This window comes from Coenobita brevimanus, chromosome 60, assembly GCF_032717465.1.
Source record: "Coenobita brevimanus isolate Jiangsu-jjx chromosome 60, ASM3271746v2, whole genome shotgun sequence".
NCBI lineage: Eukaryota > Metazoa > Arthropoda > Malacostraca > Decapoda > Coenobitidae > Coenobita > Coenobita brevimanus.
Window position 1 is genome coordinate 35,755,576 of NC_137013.1, and position 22,175 is coordinate 35,777,750.

The window sequence follows — 22,175 nt, forward strand, 5'->3', positions numbered from 1 at the left end:
GGAGGATGCAGCGGCGCTATCGGACGTCGGAGGAATGATGCACCACAACAATGCTCTCCCGTGCCGCGCGCGGCAAGTTCAAATTACGGGCGGGATTTTTTTTTTTTTTTTTTTTTGCGGTTCTCGGACCATTCTGGGAATGTTGGATCCCGGGACGATTATGTCCAGTTAGTGGGGATGTTCGGATATTGGGCGTTCGGATATTGGGCGTTCAGATATTAGAGGGATTACTGTATATGTTTGGGTGGCAAAAATAAAGCGAGAATACATGCTTCCACAGGCACACGGGGAGACTGGCGGAGAGGGGGATGGAATAAAATCACGAGCCAGAAAACTTACCGAATCTTACCGTGCACGAAACATTAAACAGATCACACAACTTCTACACCATCAGTTGTAAACAATCACTGTGAAGGTTATGTGACTGAACCCTTGATGTTATTCTAAATCTACTGAAGTATACATATTCCGAGTCATTTCTTTTTCACAATATATGAACAACAATAACTGTACTTAAGGCAAATGCTTTATATTACAGTAAATACTTATGATTTTCTAGTGAAGAAACTAGCTGTATATGAGAGAGACGGAGGGGGGGGGGGAGGCTGTTCTGAAAAATTCACCACTAACCCTTAATTCATCACTTTTGTCTTCAAAGCCACATGGAGATTTTTCAAGGCATTGTAGTTTTACAGAAAAAATGTGAATTTTCCACACCACAAATACAATATAATGCCCAATCTTTCAAGAAAGATATTTACCATACTAATAATCATCATTGTCTTTTTTCCCCTCCCAGCCTATGGTGGGATTGGGCAAGGTCCAGAAAGCAAGGAGAAAGAAAAACAAGACTTGAAGAACATTACAATAAACAAGATGCCTAATGAAAATGGGCCACACACAATTCTCTCACCATTCAAGCCCCTGGAATCCTGATTCCACCTCACACACATGACCATCCACAAATTTGTTTTACATTACCTTGCACGAAGAGTTGATCAAACAATTTTAGAGTTAAAAGGGTGACAAACCCTGGTCACAGACTCTGTACACACTTTATCCGACCAGCTTGATCCCTTGTCAGTTTTCTAGTCTTGTCAACCTCTTTAACTCACATTCTCACACTCATTTTCCACATCCATCCAACTTCCTGGCCTACCATGCATCTTCCACCTTCAAACTTACTCACATATACCCTTTTCATCACCACCTTATTTATATCCAATCTCTCCATATGGCAATACTATCTAAGCATACTGTTTTAAACCCCTTTGTTTACTTACTTTCTTACTCAACATCTTTCATGAATCATATTATTATTATTATTATTATTTATTATTTATTTATTTATTTTTTTTATCTATCCACTCTCTCCACTTCCCACACATTTCTCAATAACCCCATATCCACTGCTCTAACTTTTAAGACCTCTGTTTCATCTCATGGCCAATTTCCCTCCCTGTGCCACACTACTTTCCAATTCTTTTGCACATTTACCCCTTTTCTATCACAGTGATTTAACTGAAACATATCATACACAATGTCTGAAAAAGCTTGCTGAAGTAAATACTCCAATTTGGTCGTGTCTTCTTAACAATGGAAAACTCGGTGAACAGCAAGAAAGGGCAGGTGGTGGTGAAGAATAATAAGGATAAGAATAGCAAGGTGGAAGATGATGATGGTTATGGGAATCAAGATATAAGGATAAGGTGAGGGGACTGGTGAATAAGGATAAGAACAGGAATGTTGTGGATGAAAATGGTTACGGTAATAAGGATATAATGACAAGGTGAGGAGAAATAAGGATGAAGATTATAGCAATGACAACAATGGAAATAATATGTATACAGACTGGGAGGTGAAAGATGAGGATGGCTATGGAGATCAAGACATAAGGATGATGATTCTGGCAATGGCAACAATGACTGTGATAAATGATGAGGTAGACAAAGATGAAAACAAAAATGGTGACAACAGTGACTTACTTTGTCTCGTCTGAAGGTTCTGCTTCTTGCTGGACTGTGATGGGTGTATTGGAGTGGCCACCCTGGTCATCAGGACCCAGCTCACCATTGGTAGAACTCACAACCTGAGCCAACCACAATAAAAATGGTCATACACAACACTACAATGTCAAGGTACATGTATCATTCTTATCACAACTACTCACTGTATTTCAATAATTCTATCATAAACCTAACAACCCAGACAAAATTCTACTACACTGTTACGATAATTCTAAGTGCAAGCAACTATACCATTATATATTAATATTAAACATGTTAATGTTAAGGCTCGACCTACACATCAAAAATTATTGTATGCTTACAAAACCATTTTAGTCTCAATACTACTGCCAGCAGGAGATTAGTACCAACACCCTTAGCTAAAGGCTTCACTAAATTAGCTGCTGTACAGTATTTCACAATTACCAAACACTTGTGATCATCAGAATTATTAACAATATCCATATATGTTCAGCAAAGTAGCCTACCCTTGGATCCTTACAGCTCAAAGGAGTGTAATACCAGACAAGCTGTTACTTTATCAATTATGTGAGCATGTTATGGAATATACTAAAGTACTGCCTATTCTCAATTAGATACACACACTACCCACAACCTCAATGCTGCACTAACTACTGACAATAATGCCAGTTACCCAGAGGTTAAGTGGTGACAAATTTCCCCCACCCAGCCATTCTACTATGTTGCACTTTGAGACCTGGTGCTTGCCGAGTCATAAGGCCTGCATATACATGGTTGGGAGATGGGAATACGGTGACAGATAGGTAACGTACAGTTTAGTGAAATATGCTACTGTACTGTTCATGATGGTTCTCTAAAAATACAATATTCATTATCATATCTACATTATACAGTACCATGGTTAGATAAAATCATGGTGACATAAGCTACACTTGCTGCATTCAAATTCCTATTGTTATACAGTGCTTTGCTTTGCTTTTAAAGAACTTTCCTCATTCAGTACCATCTCTATACTGAACCACACTTCTGGCCAGACCTAGTCTATAATGCTTTTATACTCCTCACACTAATATGCATACATATACAGTATTCATCTTCTAGTTCAATGAACAAGTTTCAATAATAAGGTGAATTTTTTAACTGCTCTGTGTATGGCTAGCTTATGTGCAGAGCAGACACTGTTTATTATACAATGCTACCATTGATCTGAGCTCAGTAGTCTCTCAACTAAACTACTCTGGAAATATTTTGCCTTCCTTTGCATTTCCTTCGGTGTACTGCATGTACTTCTGAAAGCCTGTTAATCACATAATGCTTTAAAACTGAAGTGGAGTGCTTGTGACTGCCAGGCTCTGAAGTTTCATTCTCAAAACACTACTGAATGCGAAAAAAAATTGCTGCAGCCTACAAAAAATATTAAAATATGCACCCTAACAATTTAAAGGAAACTTTAAAAATTAATGTGGTTATTTTTTTTTTTTTCTGAAATAAATTGAAAGATATATGTAAGCTTCAACATAAAGAAAAGTGAGGAATATAACTGTATAGAAATGATGGTGACAGATGACCATATATGAGTAACGTCAGGATACAGTACCTAACAAATACTGGACATGAATAATCTGGCATAAAATACTACTCCCTACAACTTTACAAACTTCATGACAGAGACACCCTACCTTTCCTGAATACTCTATACAAAAAGGATACAGTAAAATCATACCACAGATACTGTATTATGAAATCTAGGTGTAGCATATTTTCTCAAAGCAACACTGAATACTCTCCATTGAACTTGTGGGGGAAAAAAAAAAAAAAGAAGCCATTCAACTTAAGAGCTGTGAGTTTATCAACAAACCTGCATAAACTAGTGCCATGCAAGGTGAAGTGCAATACGTGCTTCTGGAACTAAACACTACTATTTGCACTGGGCACAACAATGCTAGGATCCATATTCTTGTTGGCTGAGGTGGTTCCCTAACATCTCTCCCTTACCAGTTTCAGAATATGGTACTTTAATATTTTAATTTTACTTCTATCTATCTATCTATTGCCAGACGCCACAATCCCGTAAGGGGTGGCCATTTGACTCTGAGTTATTTGTTTTACGGGGAGGAGCACTAACCCTCCACCAACCCATTTGTTGACACGTAGGGAGGACTGGGCAAATTTGGGCTGTCTGGACATTGCTACGTGCAAAACAAACTGTATAGAAAAGGTGCTTCAGAAAGCGTCCAATGCTCAAGAGAATATGATCCTAGGAATCATTTTCATGGTGTCAGGAGGCTTTTACAAAACTTTCTAAGACTTTAACTTGCACATTACAAGTCTATTCTCTTTCAAGTAACTCACATCTTCCTAACCCTTTCAGAATGACGATGTTCATATATATTATTACCTGTTTCCACCACACTATTATTCATCTTAGAAAAGACTTCTCAGAGCAAAGAGGTCTGAAACATTCTCCATTAACTCCTTCACAAAAAGGTAAAGATGAATAAAGTACAGAATGATCACCTAGTGGTAGTTGCAATACAATACAAATCATGCTGAAGCGATTATTTCAATACATATTGCATTAACAACACCCAAGGAAATATTAATTTCCAAGATTCAAAAGTAAACTGGTAAGGAAGTATCCATGGAGTCTTAAACTGTTAATTACAACCCAAAGTCACTCCATACAAACCGCATATGTCTGACATTGTGGTTCTTCCTGCAAGTCACTGCGACTTCAGTTTTTACATTTTAAACAAAATTCTTTTTTTTAATCCTGGTGGTCTACTGATGCTCAAGTGCCTCAACTCGATGTGACCCATAAGAGTCTAATTTCCAGGGGTCACTGACGCCCTGGACGGGCTCAGGGATGAGTATTGTTTTCACTCGGTTTGTCTGTTTGTTTGTCTGACTGTTAACAACTTTACGCACAAACTACAGGTGCAGTTTTGACTAAAATTACAGGGATAATGAGCTATGACTTTCTGATCACCTGATTAAATTTTGGGCCACATTGGGCCAAGGCCTAGGCTGTAGGCCCAAAAAAGTATTTAAAAAAAATTAAAACTAACAATAAAAAATATTTTTTTGCCATAACTCTCTTCAAATTCCTCAGAGCAACATGAAACCAAAACCTAACGGTACATCTTTCTAATCTGCATACTATAACATGCCTCATTACATCGGGGGGGGTCACCTCCAGTTAGCAGCAGGGGGGGGTCAATGTTGGGTAGGTCCAACTTAAAATTTCAAATGGGCGTAAAATCGTCAACTTTCACCCGATTTTCACCAAATTTGATATGTGACATCTTTTAATAGATATCCTGCTGTTTTTATACATCAGCACTAGAATGACTGCCGGGGACAGGTTTGCTGTGCCTTGGCACCGCTTCTTGTTGCTCATATAATGCTGCGACAGGGAAAGCTCCTGATCACCCCTTAAATATCTGGATGGCTCTTTCACTCCTGATTGAGCAGGGGCAGGGTGGCTCTGTGGTAGAGTGCCACACTCAACACCTAAGGGCTGACAGTTCATCCTAAGGGTTGAGAGTTCATGCCCCACCCAAGTAGCTGCCCTCCTGGGAGAGGAAGTGCTTTCCTGTCACTTATCTGGGCTATGTGATCTATCATGGTCTAGCTCGGGAAATTATTGCCCCCCCCCCCCTTCCCTTCCAAATTCTTGATTGGCCAATACAGGTACAGGACTAGATGACTAAAGGTATTCAGACTAAAATTACCTCTTCAGTATGGAGATGAATTTTATGTTTTGTTCTTGCTATTGCCAGGCAATTTCACGTATCTTACAGGAGACATAACAGGGAAGAGGTTAAAATGATGGCCAAGAAAACATCATTATGAAAGACATGTAACAAGCTAAAGTTTGGGAGCTCTGGACTTTGTACACAGATGAAACTACGTAACTATGGAGGGGAAGCGAAAAAAGAAAAAAAAAAAAAAAATGCAGATAATCCTCACGATATTAACTGCATTTCATTACTACCAACCCTGTGACACCCAGACAGTTAGCGGTCAGAGCTTAACACCTTCAATCCAGTGACCTATTTTAATCTTGCTGCTTCCAGATGATATTATTTAACCAACAATATTTGCTAAACATGACAATGTGAGCCATACAGTTGAGCTGGCAGGTCGTACTCTACCATCTCTGTGCTAAGTACGAAAACCCTTCAAAACTGCCAGAATGTTTTTTATGTTTTATCCTTGTTGCAAGAGTAACAACAAAGAAGAAAAGTTCGGCATAGTGGGATGAAGAGGTTAAGAGAGCGGTGGAGGAAAAGAAGAAGAAGTGGTGTGAGTGGATACAACACAGGGGTTCAACTGAAATAATAACTGAATATACTAAGAGCTAGATGTGCATAGAATAGAGAGGAGGAAAAAGAAGGAAGTACATGATAATCTAGGAAGAAAAAATGAATGCGAATAGGAAGTTACTCTAGAAAGAAGGGTGGAGTGACAGTGGAAAGAACTGTGAAAGTGTGAAGGATGTATGTGTTAGAAAAGTAACCCATGGGGATGAAATAAGAACCAGATGGAAAGAATATTATGAAAGTCTGACCAATGGGAATGGGGAGAGCAAAGCAGCTGTAAACATGATTGTTTTTGGAGGGAGTGCAGTGAAGGAATGTAGCGCCAGGAAACACGACACTCGCGGAGGTGAAGAATGCTGTGAAAAGGCTCAAAAACGGGAAAGCAGCTGGTGTTGGTGAGGAGTATGAGGATGGTGAGGAGTATGAAGAGATGATTAAGTGTAGCGGAGAGTTTGGAATGAAGTGCTTGTTGGAGATGTGTAAGAATGCATGGATGAGCAAAACTGTGCCAGTAGAGTGGAAAAAGGCTGTGACTGTACCCCTGTACAAAAACAAAGGTGAGCAGAGTGAGTGCAAGAATTGTTGTGGGATAAGTTTATTGAATGTTGTAGGGAAGGTATGTTTGCCCAGTTCAATGGGACACGCTTCCATTCACTCATCATTCAAGCCCATGGAATCCTGACTCCATCAGATAGGCCAAAAAATTTCACCATGTTCTGTAGCTTCGCATATACCACAAATATATGCGAAGCTACAGAACGTCGTGAAATTTTGTTGGCCTATCTGATGGATCCAGGATTCCATGGGCTTGAATAATGAGTGAATGGAAGCATAGCCCACTGAAGTCAGCAAGCTTGGGCATTGCTACTCCTCATCCTGCCGGGAGGGGATAAAGTAATGGAGAGAAGGATGGCATTGGTAATGGACGGAATAACTCAAATCTGATGTATGCTGATGATGCAGTGCGACTTGCAAATACCAGACAAGAGCTTGGCAGACTAGTGCAGCGTTTTGTAGATGTTTATGAGTGGCATGTTTTGAAAGTAAATACAGAAAAGAGTAAAGTGATGGTTATTGTGAGAGAAGGTGACTCTCAGTGTGATGTTACAGTGGATGAAGAGAGACTGGAACTGGTGAGAGAGTTCAAATACTGTATTTGGGTACAGTGACAGAAAAGGCAGGAAAATGTGCAAAAGAAGTGGAAAGTAGCGCGACACAAGGAAGAAAAGTAGCTGGCGCTATGAAGGCCTTAATGAAAAAAACAGGTCTGAGTGTTGCAGTTGTGCAAGGCTTACATGAAGGAGTGTTAGTGACAACTTTAATATACAGGTGTGAGACTATGGTGTGGCACGAAAATGAAAAGTCAAATGTAAGAGCAGTGGAGATGGGACTGCTGGGAACGTATGCGGAATACGAAGAGTGGATAGGATACGGCACTATGTGATTTGTGAAAGAAGCAAAGTGAGGAAGTCTGTGGACACCACAATCGAAGAGAATGTACTGAGATGGTATGGTCATGTGGAGAGAATGGATGACAACAGAGTGCTGAAAAAGGTATATCTGAGAGAAATTGAAGGAGGGAGGAGGCGAGGTAGGCCACAAAGAAGGTGGAGAGATGTGGTGGATGAGTGTGTGAGGAAGAGAGGTATGGAAGTTGGTGAGGCTAAGCAACTGACAACAGATCGAGCTGGCTCGATGAATTTTGTGTGGGGAAGAGTACGGTCAGGGATTTGGAACCCCGTTTTAACATCACAGCGTTTGGACTGACTCTATCGGATAGATATATGTGAAGCTTCAGTATATGATGGAAATCTTTTGGCCTAATGGATGAAGCCAGGATTCTGTGGGCTTGAATGATGAGTGAATGGATGTGTGACCTGTTGAACTGGGCAAACTTTAGCTATCTGGACAATGCTACTCCTCACCCTGCCCTAGGGTGGGAGGGTAGGTCCGGATGATGATGATGACTTCACTACTACATCGTAATTCAATCCAGATTTGGAAAGATCCCTCTTAGTGAATGGGCTGGATATAATCTCTATTAACCCCAATGCTATGAAATGTCTGACCCCTGTTGAATATATTTCCTCCACAACAACACGAACAATATAAAAAGCAGTCATACTCTATCTGTCTAACTATCTATAGCCCGACGCCCTAATCCTGCAAAGGGTGGCCACAGACAAAATGCCTCCAAGTCGCTCTGTCACCCACCATTTGACTACCCTCCCCCCAACTCACTCCCCCCTCTCTCATATACCTCTCAACTCCCTCCCTCTACCTCACCTACATACACCCTCTTTGTCAGTCTTTCATTCTCCATTCTCTCCACATGTCCAAACCGCCTCAGTGTACTTCTCCTAATCTTCTCAACCACATCCACTCCACAACGTTCCTTCATTTCTTCATTCGTCAACCTGTCCCTCCATGTCACACCACATGCTCCTCTCAAGTAATTCATTTCCACTGCTCTCACTCATACTCAAAGGGCAATAATTTCCATTACCAACAACCCAGTGGACTCCCAGATCCAATGATGCATTTATTTTAATCTTCCTACTTTCACATGATGTTATTTAACTTAATTAAGACCTCTTGCATTTAAGAGGTAAAAGAAGTTTGTTACTTTTCCAGTGCAGAAATCTCTAAAAAATCACTTAGATACATCAAGAATAACATGAAATTATACACTGTTGGATTGAAAGTTAAATTTGTAGTAATATCTTAGCAAGTTGTGAACCACGGAATGAGAAATGTGCTGCAAGAATACTGTACGCTCATAAGCCATAGTTTGTGTTCACCCTTTAATCCTGTCCCTGGCTGGAAGGAAATCACAGCCAGGATTTCACAAATAATGCACATCTATTGTCCAGTATTAAGAAAGTAGTTCCGAGCTTCATTAAGCAACACAAAGAACAGTTCACCATAGGTGTTACTTATGCAGTCCAATAAATTTCATGCTCCGAACCACAACTAGATCTTTGTTCTGTTTGAAACTCTGACCATAATTTTCTCTCAGCCTGTGACATGGCTAGAAGGTGAGCAAAAACCATAAAGGGCAGGATTATTAAAAACTGTGGGTACAAAACTGCGGATGATAATTTCAGACTCATGTTGTAATAAAAGTACAGGCCTGATGTATTTGTACCACTGCTGACAATATTCTGTTGTGCGGGATTCTCGATGATCACAATCTAACAATTACAGTACAGATGTTCCACAAAGGTCCACCAAATATCAAAGGCTTCCGCACATCTTCTCAGACAGTTTAAATAATACACCCACAGGGTTCTTGGGAGTACATCATCCATAACACCTTATGCTGTATGGGTACAGGAGGCTTCCTAACATCTCTTTTATACCAGTTTAGTTCAGCATACAGTATAAATGATATTATGTAACATTCTCATATGAGACATACCAGCACTGTATCTATCTACCTATCTCCATGAGGAGCGTAGGAGCCCGGGGCTAGGCAGTTGGTCCCGACATTTAAGATGAGAGTGACCAGCCTCACTCATCCCTGAGTGGCATTACATGAGCAATCAACCCCAACCACCCCTTGGATATAAACCTTCACCGGCTCAATCCGATTGGAGCGCAATAATTACCAACTAAACCACCAGGCGCCAAAATTTGGTCATATGGTTACCACCCAGCATAGTAATGTGGTTTCCTGGTGTACAAGAAAACATTTGGCTTGTCACTCAGTGTAGAGTCACCCACAGGCAGAAGGAAGAGAAAAGAATGAAGGAAAGAAAGACAGAAGAGGGAGTGTAAAGTTGGCCATAGGCAGAAGGACGAGGAAAGAATGAACGAAAGGAAGACAGAAGAGGATGGAAGGAAAGAGGGATGGAGGAGAGGAAAGGGCAGACACCCGAGAGCAGCACTACATCGAGTGAAAGGATGGTGAGCGCCTCCACCTACCACAAATCAGAACTGTAACACTCTCTTATATAATATACTGTAACACTCATAAATTATATACTGTACAGTACATGCATATATAAACTACTGTATGTGTAGACATAAACAGCACACATGAGAATGTTAACTCCTTCAAGACACTGACATCCTTGTTTGTGTTCTGTTTTTGCTACCTATGCAGAATTTTATTCAGCTTTAGAAACTTATACCTTAAAGAGTTAAATATGAGCTTTAACCTCCACTATGTGTGACTTTACTTTCATCACTATCATCATCATCCTGACCTCCCTTCCCATCCTAGGGAAGGGAGAGGAGCAGCAACGTCCTGAGAGCCTAAGTTTGCCCAATTCAATGGACCATGTTTCCATTCACTAATCATTCAAGCCCACTTAATCCTGGCTCCATCAGACAGGCCAAAGAAATTTCACCACATTCTGTACCTTCACATATGCCTCTGATACAGTCAATCCAAATGCTATCACGTTAAAGGGGTGCCAAATCCCTGGTTATAGGTTTCTCCGCACAAAATTCATCCAGCCAGCTCAGTCTCTTATCAGTCCCTTAGCCTCACCAACTTCCATACCTCTCTTCCTCACACACTCATCCACCATATCCCTCCACCTCCTCCTTGGCCTACCTTGCCTCCTCCCTCCTTTAAATTTGCTCAGATATACCTTTTTCAGCACTCTATTGTCATCCATTCTCTCCACACGACCAAACCATCTCAGTACACTCTCTTTGATTCTGGTGTCCACAGACTTCCTCACTTTGCATCTTTCACAAATCACATTATTCCCTACCCTATCCATTCTCTGTACTCCACATACATTCCTCAGCAGTCCCATCTCCACTGCCCTTACCTTTGACTCATTTCCATGCCACACCATAGTCTCACATCAGTAAGTTAAAGTTGGCACTAGCACTCCTTCATGTAAGCCTCGTGCAGCTGCAACACTCCAGCCTCTGTTTTATATCAAGGCCTTCATAGCACCTGCTACTTTCCCTCCTCACCCTACTTTCCACTTCTTTTGCACATTTTCCTCTCTTTTCTATCACTGTACCCAGGTATTTGAACTCTCTCACCAGTTCCAGTCTCTCTCCATTCACTGTAATATCACACTGGGAGTCACCTTCTCTCTCAATAAACATCACTTTACTCTTTTCTACATTTACTCTCAAAGCACAATGCTCACAGACATTTACAAAACTCTGCACTAGTCTACCAAGATCTTGTCCAGCATTTGCAAGAAGTACTGCAGCATCAGCATAAGACAAATTTGAGATACTCCATCCATCACCATTCATTACCATCGCCATCCCTCTCTTCATTATTCGTGTTTTTACTTCTCTCATCATCCCATCCATATATATATACAGTATATATTGAACAACCATGGGGACATCACACAACCTTGTCACACGCCCACACTGATCATAAACCAATTACTTAGATGTCCATTTACCCTTACACATGCCTCACTACCATCATAAAAACTCTTGATGGCTCCTAGCAGCTTACCATCTACACCGTACATGCACAAAACCTTGCAGAATCCACAATCCTTCTCTGTCTACTTTGTCATATGCTTCTTCCAGATCTATAAATGCCATAAACACCTTATAGTCCTTCTCACATGCCTTCTCCACTATCTGTCTCACTGTAAATATTTGATCCACACATCCTCTGTCACCCCTCAGGCCACCCTCTTCGTCACTAACTAGGACTTCTGATCTCTGTCTTACTTTCTTTATAATAATTCTTCCATATACCTCCCCTACCACACTCAACAGACTTATACTACAATAATTCTTGCACTTACTTCGCTCACCTTTGTTTTTGTACAGCAGTACAATCACTGCCTTTTTCCACTCTACTTGCACAATTTCACTCATCCATGCTTTCTTACATATCTCCAACAAGCACTTCATTCTGCTCTCTTCATTACACTTAATCATCTCTCCATACACCTCATCAACCCCAAAGCACTTTCCCATTTTTCAGCCACTTCACAGGGTTCTTCACCTCTGTGAGTGTCATTTCCTTGCACTGCACTCCTTCTCTGTACACCCTCAAAACCAATCATGTTAACAGTTGCTTTGCTCTCTCCATTCCCATTCATCAGACTTTCAAAATAATCTTTCCATCTGGTCCTTACTTCATCCCCACTTACATCCTTCACATTTTCACATGGGTTAATAATCTACCACTTACATCCTTCACATTTTCACATGGGTTAATAATCTACCACTTACATCCTTCACATTTTCACATGGGTTAATAATCTACCACTTACATCCTTCACATTTTCACATGGGTTAATAATCTACCACTTACATCCTTCACATTTTCACATGGGTTAATAATCTACCACTTACATCCTTCACATTTTCACATGGGTTAATAATCTACCACTTACATCCTTCACATTTTCACATGGGTTAATAATCTACCACTTACATCCTTCACATTTTCACATGGGTTAATAATTTACCACTTACATCCTTCACACTTTCACATAACTTTCCAAAGCCACTTCTACATTTCCACACTTCTTTCCAGGAAAAATTCCTATTTTCAGAGTAATTTTCATTCATTTTTCTTCCTGGATCATCACATAACCTCATCCTTTTTCCTCTTCACTAATTTATGTGCTTCTTAATCTTAACATATTCATTTCTTATTTCAACTGAACCCCTGTGTTGTATCCACTCTAGTCATTTCTTCCTCTTTTCCTCCACTGCTCTCTTAACCTCTTCATTCCACCATGCCGTATCGCTCATTGTTGTTACTCTTGCCACACCAAACACTGCTTTAGCATCCCTAAATAGGCAATCCCTATATACATTCCACAAGCTGTCCAGATCCAGTTCATTCCAATTCACTGCTTCTAACTCCACCCTACTCTGGGCCAGTATTCATCTGCCATTTCTTTTCTCCTCAGATTCTCGACTTTCAGTCTCTCTCCCTGACAGCACCTCTCTCTCTCTCTCTTGGTCCACCTCACTCCTCTCAGCTTGATCTTGCATACAACAATCATATGATCTGACAAACCTCCACATCATCCACTCATTTCCCTCATATCAGCAACACTACCCAGCATCGATTTCTCTATGAACATGTAATCAATCAGGCTCCTTTCAACAAGATCCATTTCCTCTATACCACATATATTTATGTGCATCTTTGTGCATAAAATACGAATTACAAATGCACATCCCCCTTTCCTGAAATGTTCTTCAGTCACTTCCCATTATCATTCTCTCCCAGTACTCCATTATTATCCATCATATCATTTACAGGACCAGTGCCTATTCTACCATTCGTATCTCCCATTACAATCACTATATAACTCCTGGGCATTTCTCCTACTACTTCATCCAGCTCATCCCAAAACCTGTTTTCTGTCTCACTCCTCTCCTCAAATGGTGTATACACTACAATCATTGCCATTTTCAAACTTGAACTTGACATACATACATCTCAAGCTGACATATATGTAATCTCTCATTCCACTCTACCACACTTTACTCATCCACAAAGCAACTCCTTCCTTGTATCTTCCTTGCCCATTCATGCCCAACCTTACACACTTTACACCCCCCCACTCCTCCACTTCACCCCCTTTCATCTTAGTTTCACACAATGCCATCACAGCATATCTCGCACTCTTGAACACGTTCACCACTTCCACTCTCTTACTCTCCTCATTCATACCTCTCACATTCCACATGGCCATGCGTATCTGCCCATTTGGCTGGGGCCCTGGGCAGGTATTGGGCCTTTCGAGGCTCTCCAAAACATTTGCCATAATTTAGTGATTTTAGATAGGGGTACCTGGGGGACATTTAACCCTGCCAGTAACCTCAGTTAAATGGTTACCACCCAGCATAGTAAACAGTTTCCTGGGTATGGGAAACCATTTGGCTTGTCACTCAGTGAAGAGACCATAAGGCATCCCTACACTGAGTGAATGGATGATGGACGCCCCCACTACCACAACTTTCCTTTACTGAATAAAAATCATCTGGAGGTAACAAAAATAAACCAGACATCACTAGTAAAAATATTTAGGTTTAATATTCAGAGTTCAATTACCAGGTATTGTGGAACAGGTCCTTGAAAGCCTCCTAAACCCAACAGAACAAGGCCTCCTGTGTAATATACAGTATAACTGGGAAATAAAGTTCAACTAATACATCCCCTCTTCTTCTCAATTTTCTGTGCTGGTTAATGTTCCCAAACTGAGACAGGTTGGTATGTTTCTCTGCCAATACATGAGAAGAAGTGATGTACATGCTGTGAGAACGAAGCAAAGTGGAATAGTGAATTTTTTTCCGCAATGAACAAACAACACAACAACACATAGAAGTCGGTGTCACTGGAGTGGATTATAGCCATCCATACTGCTTCCCTGTGGGAGGGATAATCTTAACTATTTACAAAGTGCTTTAATACCCTTTCAGTCACAGCCCTGAACTACTTTCATGAAAAACAGCAAGCTATAAACTATTGGCAGCTTATGAGTGCTAGTATGAATAAGGCAAGCTGGAAGAGCATGTAAATAATATTACATTTATATAATTTGTTACTGTTGGTCATCACCTGTAGAATTATACAGTACTATGCAGGTAGTATTGTCAAAAAAAAAAAAAAAAAAAAAAAAAAAAAACAGCAGCAGAAAGAATGAAGCTTGGAGGGCAGGCACCGCAAAGTAAATACCAGAGGCTCTGGTGGGAAGTAACAACAGGTGGGGAAACACTAATGTATAAAAGATAAGAAATAACAGATAATACAATAATATGTGAAACTCTCCTTAAACAGCCCAGAAGCAACAATGAGCATGGCCATCCTTGACACTGACCACACCAGCATGACTTATGACCCATGCCACATATCTCTCACTGTTTATACTCCACACTGTCAACCAAGAGTAGAGGCTGCATTCTGTCATTCTTGGCATTACAGCACTACTGTACCAAAGGCATTGTCTGCTAGGAGGCTATCCTCCAGACTGAAGTGACAGACTGCACCCTCAGCTACAGAATTACAGTACCAACAATCAAGTGTACACCCACAAGACACTGAGCACACACCTCTGATGACACAGCTACCAGGCAACACAAGAGAGTACTATCAGCAGCTACAATAGTAACACCCTCCACCAGAGAAATGCCTCACCAACAATGCCAGTCATGGTGCAGCCTCGAGTCAAGAGAAAATGGCTAAGCTTCATCAGGATTGGATGGGATTGGTAAGCTGCAGCATAGGGGTCTAGGATTTTGGTGTCTAATGAGAAAAAATTGGGGTTGCAGAGCATCTTGGTGTTAAAAAGCTACAAAGTGGATTAGCTATGGAAAAATTTTGCGAGATACAAATTTATACTAATTAACAGCTTAGTTGTTTAACTGCACAGATAATTAACCAACAATATTTCAGTAATCCAACCACAACTATTCAGCAAATAAAGCTTAACCGAAGCTGCCTGAAGGAAGTAATGTTTTTTATTTCAAAAAGAAAAAAAAAAAAAAAGTTTCAGAAAGTTGAGGCAGGGTTTGGCTCATGCTCTACAGCTACTTGAAGATTCCTTGCAGGACAGAGGTAAGGTAGTCAGCCACTTGTGCCACCCAGACACCTGCTGGACTGGAGTGTCACACAGGTCAAGTTACTCCAGTCAGAGTGGGACCACATTGACCTCTGTGCCACCACAGCCATGACAGGGTGCCAGGTGTCAAGAGGCAGGGGTGGGGATAGGGTGGGAGGAAGAGGGAGACTGCCGCGAAAGCTTTTACCTGGACGGAGCCGTGGCGGTCAGCTGGGGTGAGGTTGCCGCCTAACATGTTTCCTGGCTGCTTGGGGGTCTCGGGCCAGGCTGCCGTGCCCTTGGTGCCGCCCTGTAACACCACCGCCGCCTCATCAGACCCACAAACAACTCAAACAACCATTTCACCCACCAGTGATCAGGAAATGGTCAGCAGCTCACACCAACACACCATCCAAAAACTGCATTCAACCTAACAGACTATGTCTATTTCAAGACCAGCCTTACGTTTCCTAGCACATGGTGAAGTCCTGTGACTGAGTACAATTTTCTACCATTCTATTCTTGGATCTCTACATCCAACTCTGCTACAACTACCTGTGACATTCATATTATTACCCAGCGTACCAAAGGATGGAAAGAACGATAATATTTTCAGTAATAACAATATCTCATTTGTATTACACTTTAAAAATACCTGTATGTATAATCTGTGACATTCATATTATTACCTACTGTAACAGAAGATGGAAAGAATGATAATATATTCAGTAATAACAACATCTCAACTGTAGCACATTCCAAAAATACTTTATGAATGGTCTGTGGCAAGGGGAAAAAAAAAAAAAAAGCTTCATAGCAATTTTTGCTCAAAAACTCGTACAAATCAAAAAGTTGTCACATCCACACTACATTACTCTGTTTCTAATATGGAGCGCATGTTGATTTAGCAACAAGCTTATGATGCATTCAGGGATATGAATCTGTTTCCTATACCAGGTTGAGGCTGTCAGTTATGAACTGGCACATCTCAACATAATATAACCCTCATACACTTTACACTACCACCTACACTCTGACACAACCTTTCAAATAAATTTATTCAATTTGGTAGCAAAGATGGAAGACTGAACTCACTCCACACAAAAACCAGCTACACATAAAACCTGCATCTGAACAAAACCCTACTTTCAGCTGAACAAGGAAACGGAGATCCGAGCATATCATCCTGGTCAGGCATTCCCAACCACAAGTCGACAACTAACCTCATGTTCTGTTTTTGACATGAATGGCATCCCTATGCAGATGACAGTTACATCCACAATAACTCACTTTCCAAGGCTAAGCAAGCAACTATTTGTAAGTACACTATAAAAATATTACTGTAGAGTCTCTTAGCAGCAAAGGCCCAGAGAAGTGAGGCAATCAACATTCTGTCTACATTGGTAGCTGTTACTCAAAACTTCTCTCAATACAGCTGAATCTATGTGCCATTTCCCAAACTGTTGCGAGAGCTTCTGTCATCATCATCATCTGCTGTCTTTTTATCGCTGTATTCATGCTGACTGAGCATAATTAGTGACAAGACAATTGTGTCATAGATATGTGGTCTCATTACAGTTGGAAAGTTGGCTGTGAGCGAGATAAGGTTTGCTTTACCACGCTAACCTACTAACTTCACTCTGGTTACCTGCATCAGCCGTAAATCCTCTCCTTCAGATTTCTCCTGGCAATTTCGAAGATTGAAAATCCAATTATTCATTCAATTACATGAGTTTCAAAACCAAGATATATATCCATGTTACACTGATTATCTAGTTATATTACAACTCCAATGTTAAATATGCAGAACAGCACCCCAATTCATCCTAAAAGTGAAAGCAATGAACAAACTCACAATAACAATGAGTATTTTCAAGTAATTGATAATAATGTGATGACAAGCTACTCTAACAGTGGTAAAGGCTCATTAAAATCTACAGAAAATTTCCACATAATCAGAATAAATGAAAGACATCATATGCAGACACTACCTCAAGCCGTTGAATGAGCTTTAACATGTTAACTCCAGTTAATTCACAGGCACTAGAACATCACAAGGAACACTTCACTCTGCAAATGCAACTTTGAAACAATCATTATGAAAACTTGCTTTAATCATTCCAAAAAGATGGTGTAGAGGAGTGGTGAATAATACTAGCAATGCTGATGAATAATACTAGCAATGTTGATGAGCAATAGTTGCAATGTGAGTTATGCAATTCTGTGGTGTTGGTGTGAGTGCAGGAAGCCACACAGTGCTATGTAAGTCATACCAGCCCTCACACTCCTCCACAGTCTTTCACAGAGCAAACCAAAAGTTTTTTGTACACCTGAAATTATTTACAACTATCATTTTTTAAAAATCTTGGATGGTGCGCAGTATTTAAATTTATACAAGTTTTACGGTCCATGTAACATATTGTAAATTTTGCCCAATATTTACAACACACAAGGGTGAACAAAAATTTTGCCAGATGAATATTTAGTGAGTTTAGTTTATTTTGTACAGAGGTGAAGTGGCCATGAGGGGGGGTTGCAGTGAGGTAGTGTCGGAACATACATGATGCCTGACCGGGGGCGGGGGTGGGGCAGTGTCGTCCACACGTTGGCTCGGGGTCCAGGGCAGAAGGACCTGGTGCTGGCCCCCCTCCTTACCCTCACCGCCCCGTTCACCACCTCCCCCACCACCATTCCTCACTACGCCTGTCAACTGGAGGCACACTGTTAACCTGGTGTCCTGTACTCATATCCTAACAATGTGTCTCCCTCTCTCTCTCTCTCTCTCTCCTTGCTGCTCTCCCTTCCTTCCTACGTTGCCTGTAAATCAAGGTGTAGAGCCACACCATGCAGAAATGTTTACCTTGTTAGCCGTGGGATGCCTCTCTCTGTTTTCTCTGCTGGGTGACACAATGACTTCAGTGCCTGTCTGTGTTGACCCAACTGGTGTGGACTGCAAAATCAGATTGAATTTCAATATCATCCACCTCCAATGTAGTTACTGTGGTAAACCACACACAGCAAAACAAATTCATAATCATTAACTGATTCTTTTTTGTATAAAGACATACATGGCCAATCACTTCACTGCTACTGAGGACCATCTGTCAGGGTCAAATCACTCATTTATCAAGCCCATTGTGAGTGGAGATTATTAACAAGAACACATTTACAGGTAATATACTCTACTGGACTATCTACTCTACTCACTCGTGATTTCCATCAATGATCAAGCAGAAGTCCTTCACTGCAAATCCATAATCTATACATGTATACAAACACTTTCATACAGTGACACATTAGTAAGCCAAGTTAATATGCAGCTCTGTATTACAAGTACTATGGTCTAATTCTTAGCTAATTAATATTCTACAAATCTCCATCCTACCTATGCATATTTCTACTTGCACACTTTCCCTGATCATTATTAATACTGCCATCTAAACCTTACTTCAATAACCTCCCTAGCAGCTTCATCTAAATCTTACCTCAAAAATCACCCTAGCAACTTTATTACAAAAACTGCCGTCTAAATAGTCAATAATTACCCAACAACATATTGCTCATGACCCAAGTCAGCACATTTCCACACCTCTTACTTGCAGAGGCCTAATGCTCACCTTCATAATTACCCTACTAGTGTGCAGCTCAATACCATATACTGTACCTGCACAATTCTATTTCATTAGCATATCAACAACTGGCCAGCTTTTACTCAGCAACCAAGAGCCACAAGTACGATTAGTTTATATAGCAACAACTGAACAAACCTTATCAGATCTGGTTTTCACACGGTCAGATGGGGCAGCAATTCTTAGCTGTCTCATATTTGCTAAATAATCAGCTGGCTGCACATGGCAATAAAATAATTAGTTATTGCAAATATTTACTCAAAAGTTAATATTCTGAAAAAAAAATAAATAAAATGGAAAATATATTTTTACAACGACATGCAACAAAGTATAGGTGTGAAAGAAACTGCAATTAAACTATACAAATTATCTTACTTCTGATGAATATGAGTCCTGATAATATTATACAGCTGAGGGTTCCTTGAGTTTCTTTTCATTAAAGTAAATGTATTCTGACTCACCTCGTCCACATTAAACTAGGACAATAATCCTCTGTCATACATTACATAAACTGTATATGCATAAAAAATAGGATTCACTAAATTATGAGATGCACGTAAGCTATATGAATCTGAAACAGGCAGTCCTTGGCATAACTCACAGAGGTGTTAAAAATTATCTTGAATTTTTCCACATTAAAGGTATTGTAAATTATGGGAACTTTAGAGGCGGGAACAGAGTTTTAAGGTGCAGTTTTTCCAAAATATATATACCACAGACGTAAGCCAAAAATTATTTATTAAAAAAAAAAAAAAAAATACCCCTGCTACACTGATTCTTCATAAAGTAGTTTACCTCCTCCAAGTTAATGTTTTATAACCAATGTAAATTATACATCATATGAGGCTCGCAGCTTAGCTCATGCAGGCTTTCAGTGTACCTCATATGAGACCTGCATCTCAGCATGGGTTAAAACAAGGATTCAATGTACTGTACTAACACTGTGCCATTCACCATACACTTCATTAATGCTGGTAAAATTTTGATTCAAACATCCACTTAAGTGCATAGTGTCCTCTGGCTTAAACATAAGTAATAAGATGTTCACAAATGGTGCCTACCATAGTTTTGCCGGTCCAGTCAAATTCCCCGTCATCCACATAGCCTTTTCGTTCAAAGAGGTCTTGGAACAGCTTGCGCAAGTAGTCATAATCTGGAGTTTCGAAGAAGTCTAGCCGCCGTACATACCGTAGGTACGTCGCCATCTCCTCTGAAGATGAGATTAGCAGTGTATTAGCCACTATTGTTCCATAGTCCACAGATGTCCTATCATAGAAACAGTTTGGTAGTTGGCATTCTGAACATTTCCTGACAGGGAACTCATACATATTTACACTCAAGAAAAGTCCAGGCTAATTGTTCAACATTGCTACAGCTAATGTGGCACCCAGTATCACTTGGCTGCCAGCAATGTAAGCATGGCCATGGCCTTCAAAACTGTAAATGTAACCATAAGTAATATGGCATACAGTATCAAGTTGCATATCTATGTTTAATGTATGTTTAGACTATGTCTGAATGCACTGACAGAGAATTTTTTTTATTTTTTTTTTTTTTTTTTTTTTTTTAATGATGGTGAGTACTGACCATATTTAGGTAAAATTCATTTATGAAGGTCAAGGGCTGAGGTCCCTGGAAATGAAAATTCTACCATCACACAGGTGACTGGTTCCCATTTCAGAGGCACTCAAATTAACCTAATCTTGCGAACTCCTCCTGACCATTTTATGCAGCTTAGGAGAGCACCTTATAAGTAAAGGGTAGGCTATACCTAACTCCTCCATTTAAAAAAGTCTATCCAGCACTTTACAAATTGCCTGGAGATAGCACAATCAAACTAATACCATGCTATCTCCTGTGGTTATACTATGGAATTTGGGAATCATGTAGAATGATCAGCGAAACATCAACACCAAGCACTCATATTCTGGGTAGTGTAAATTCAGCACTTAATCCCTTCACTTCGATGACTACCACTACCATCAGACAGTTTTATTACGTAATATGAAGAGGAGATTACATTGTTCAATTTCTCTGCACTCAGAGGAAAACAATAAACAATTAAATAAAACAGCTACACTTTGCCCTGACTTGTACAATTTATCTTAAACACCACAGATTATATTACAATTTTCTTATATGCTCATAACTTGTCCATTTACTACACTGGGAGGCAACCACATAACCAAATGCTGGCGCCTGGTGGTTTAGTGGGTAATTATGGCACTCCAGTTGGATTGAGCCAGTGAAGGTTTATATCCAAGGGATGGTTGGGGTTTATTGCTCATGTAATGCCACTCAGGGATAAGTAAGGCTGGTCACTCTTATCTTAAATGTCAGGACCAACTTGCCTAGCTCCGAGCTCCTACGCTCCTTATGGGGCAACGTAGGATTGGATGGTGGTGATGATGTTAGTGCATGACCTCTATCCCATTAGTCACACGAATAAATGCAAATATCTAATTTAAACCAGACAAGATAATCTTGCAGATGACTATGTTCATTCTATGAAAACAGTAAACTCTACCATATGACAGTCACTGAAATAGCTGGTGTTCAAACTGTTACTGAGTTCAGTGAAACAGGTGCAATGAAAACCATCAAGCAAACAAAACTATACTGTTCAATTTTCTAGTTACTCTTTTAAGAAAAACACATCACATACACATTAGTACCATAGGATACTGGTTAACCTTTTCAGTATGATAAGGTTTCCTTGTTACC

At 40.2% G+C, this 22,175-nt stretch overlaps 1 protein-coding gene across 6 annotated transcripts in view; it reads right to left on the bottom strand.

Moving 5' to 3' along the window:
* The window catches only part of gish (casein kinase I gish), a 245,585-nt gene that overhangs the window by 15,938 nt on the left and 207,472 nt on the right, over positions 1 to 22,175 (bottom strand). For 3 of the 6 annotated variants that reach the window (XR_013897923.1, XR_013897922.1, XM_080274865.1), the window contains exons 8-12: positions 20,513 to 20,661; positions 19,590 to 19,667; positions 18,683 to 18,772; positions 16,031 to 16,132; positions 1,986 to 2,089 (exon numbers count right to left, since the gene is read on the bottom strand). Coding sequence is in view for 4 of the 6 variants with exons in the window: in XM_080274865.1 (XP_080130991.1) it covers positions 1,986 to 2,089; positions 16,031 to 16,132; positions 18,683 to 18,772; positions 19,590 to 19,667; positions 20,513 to 20,661 (523 nt within the window). In the remaining 2 variants the exon portion in view is untranslated. The remainder of the gene's footprint in view (positions 1 to 1,985; positions 2,090 to 16,030; positions 16,133 to 18,682; positions 18,773 to 19,589; positions 19,668 to 20,512; positions 20,662 to 22,175) is intronic. The other 3 variants (XM_080274866.1, XM_080274867.1, XM_080274868.1) reach the window with 3 other exon arrangements.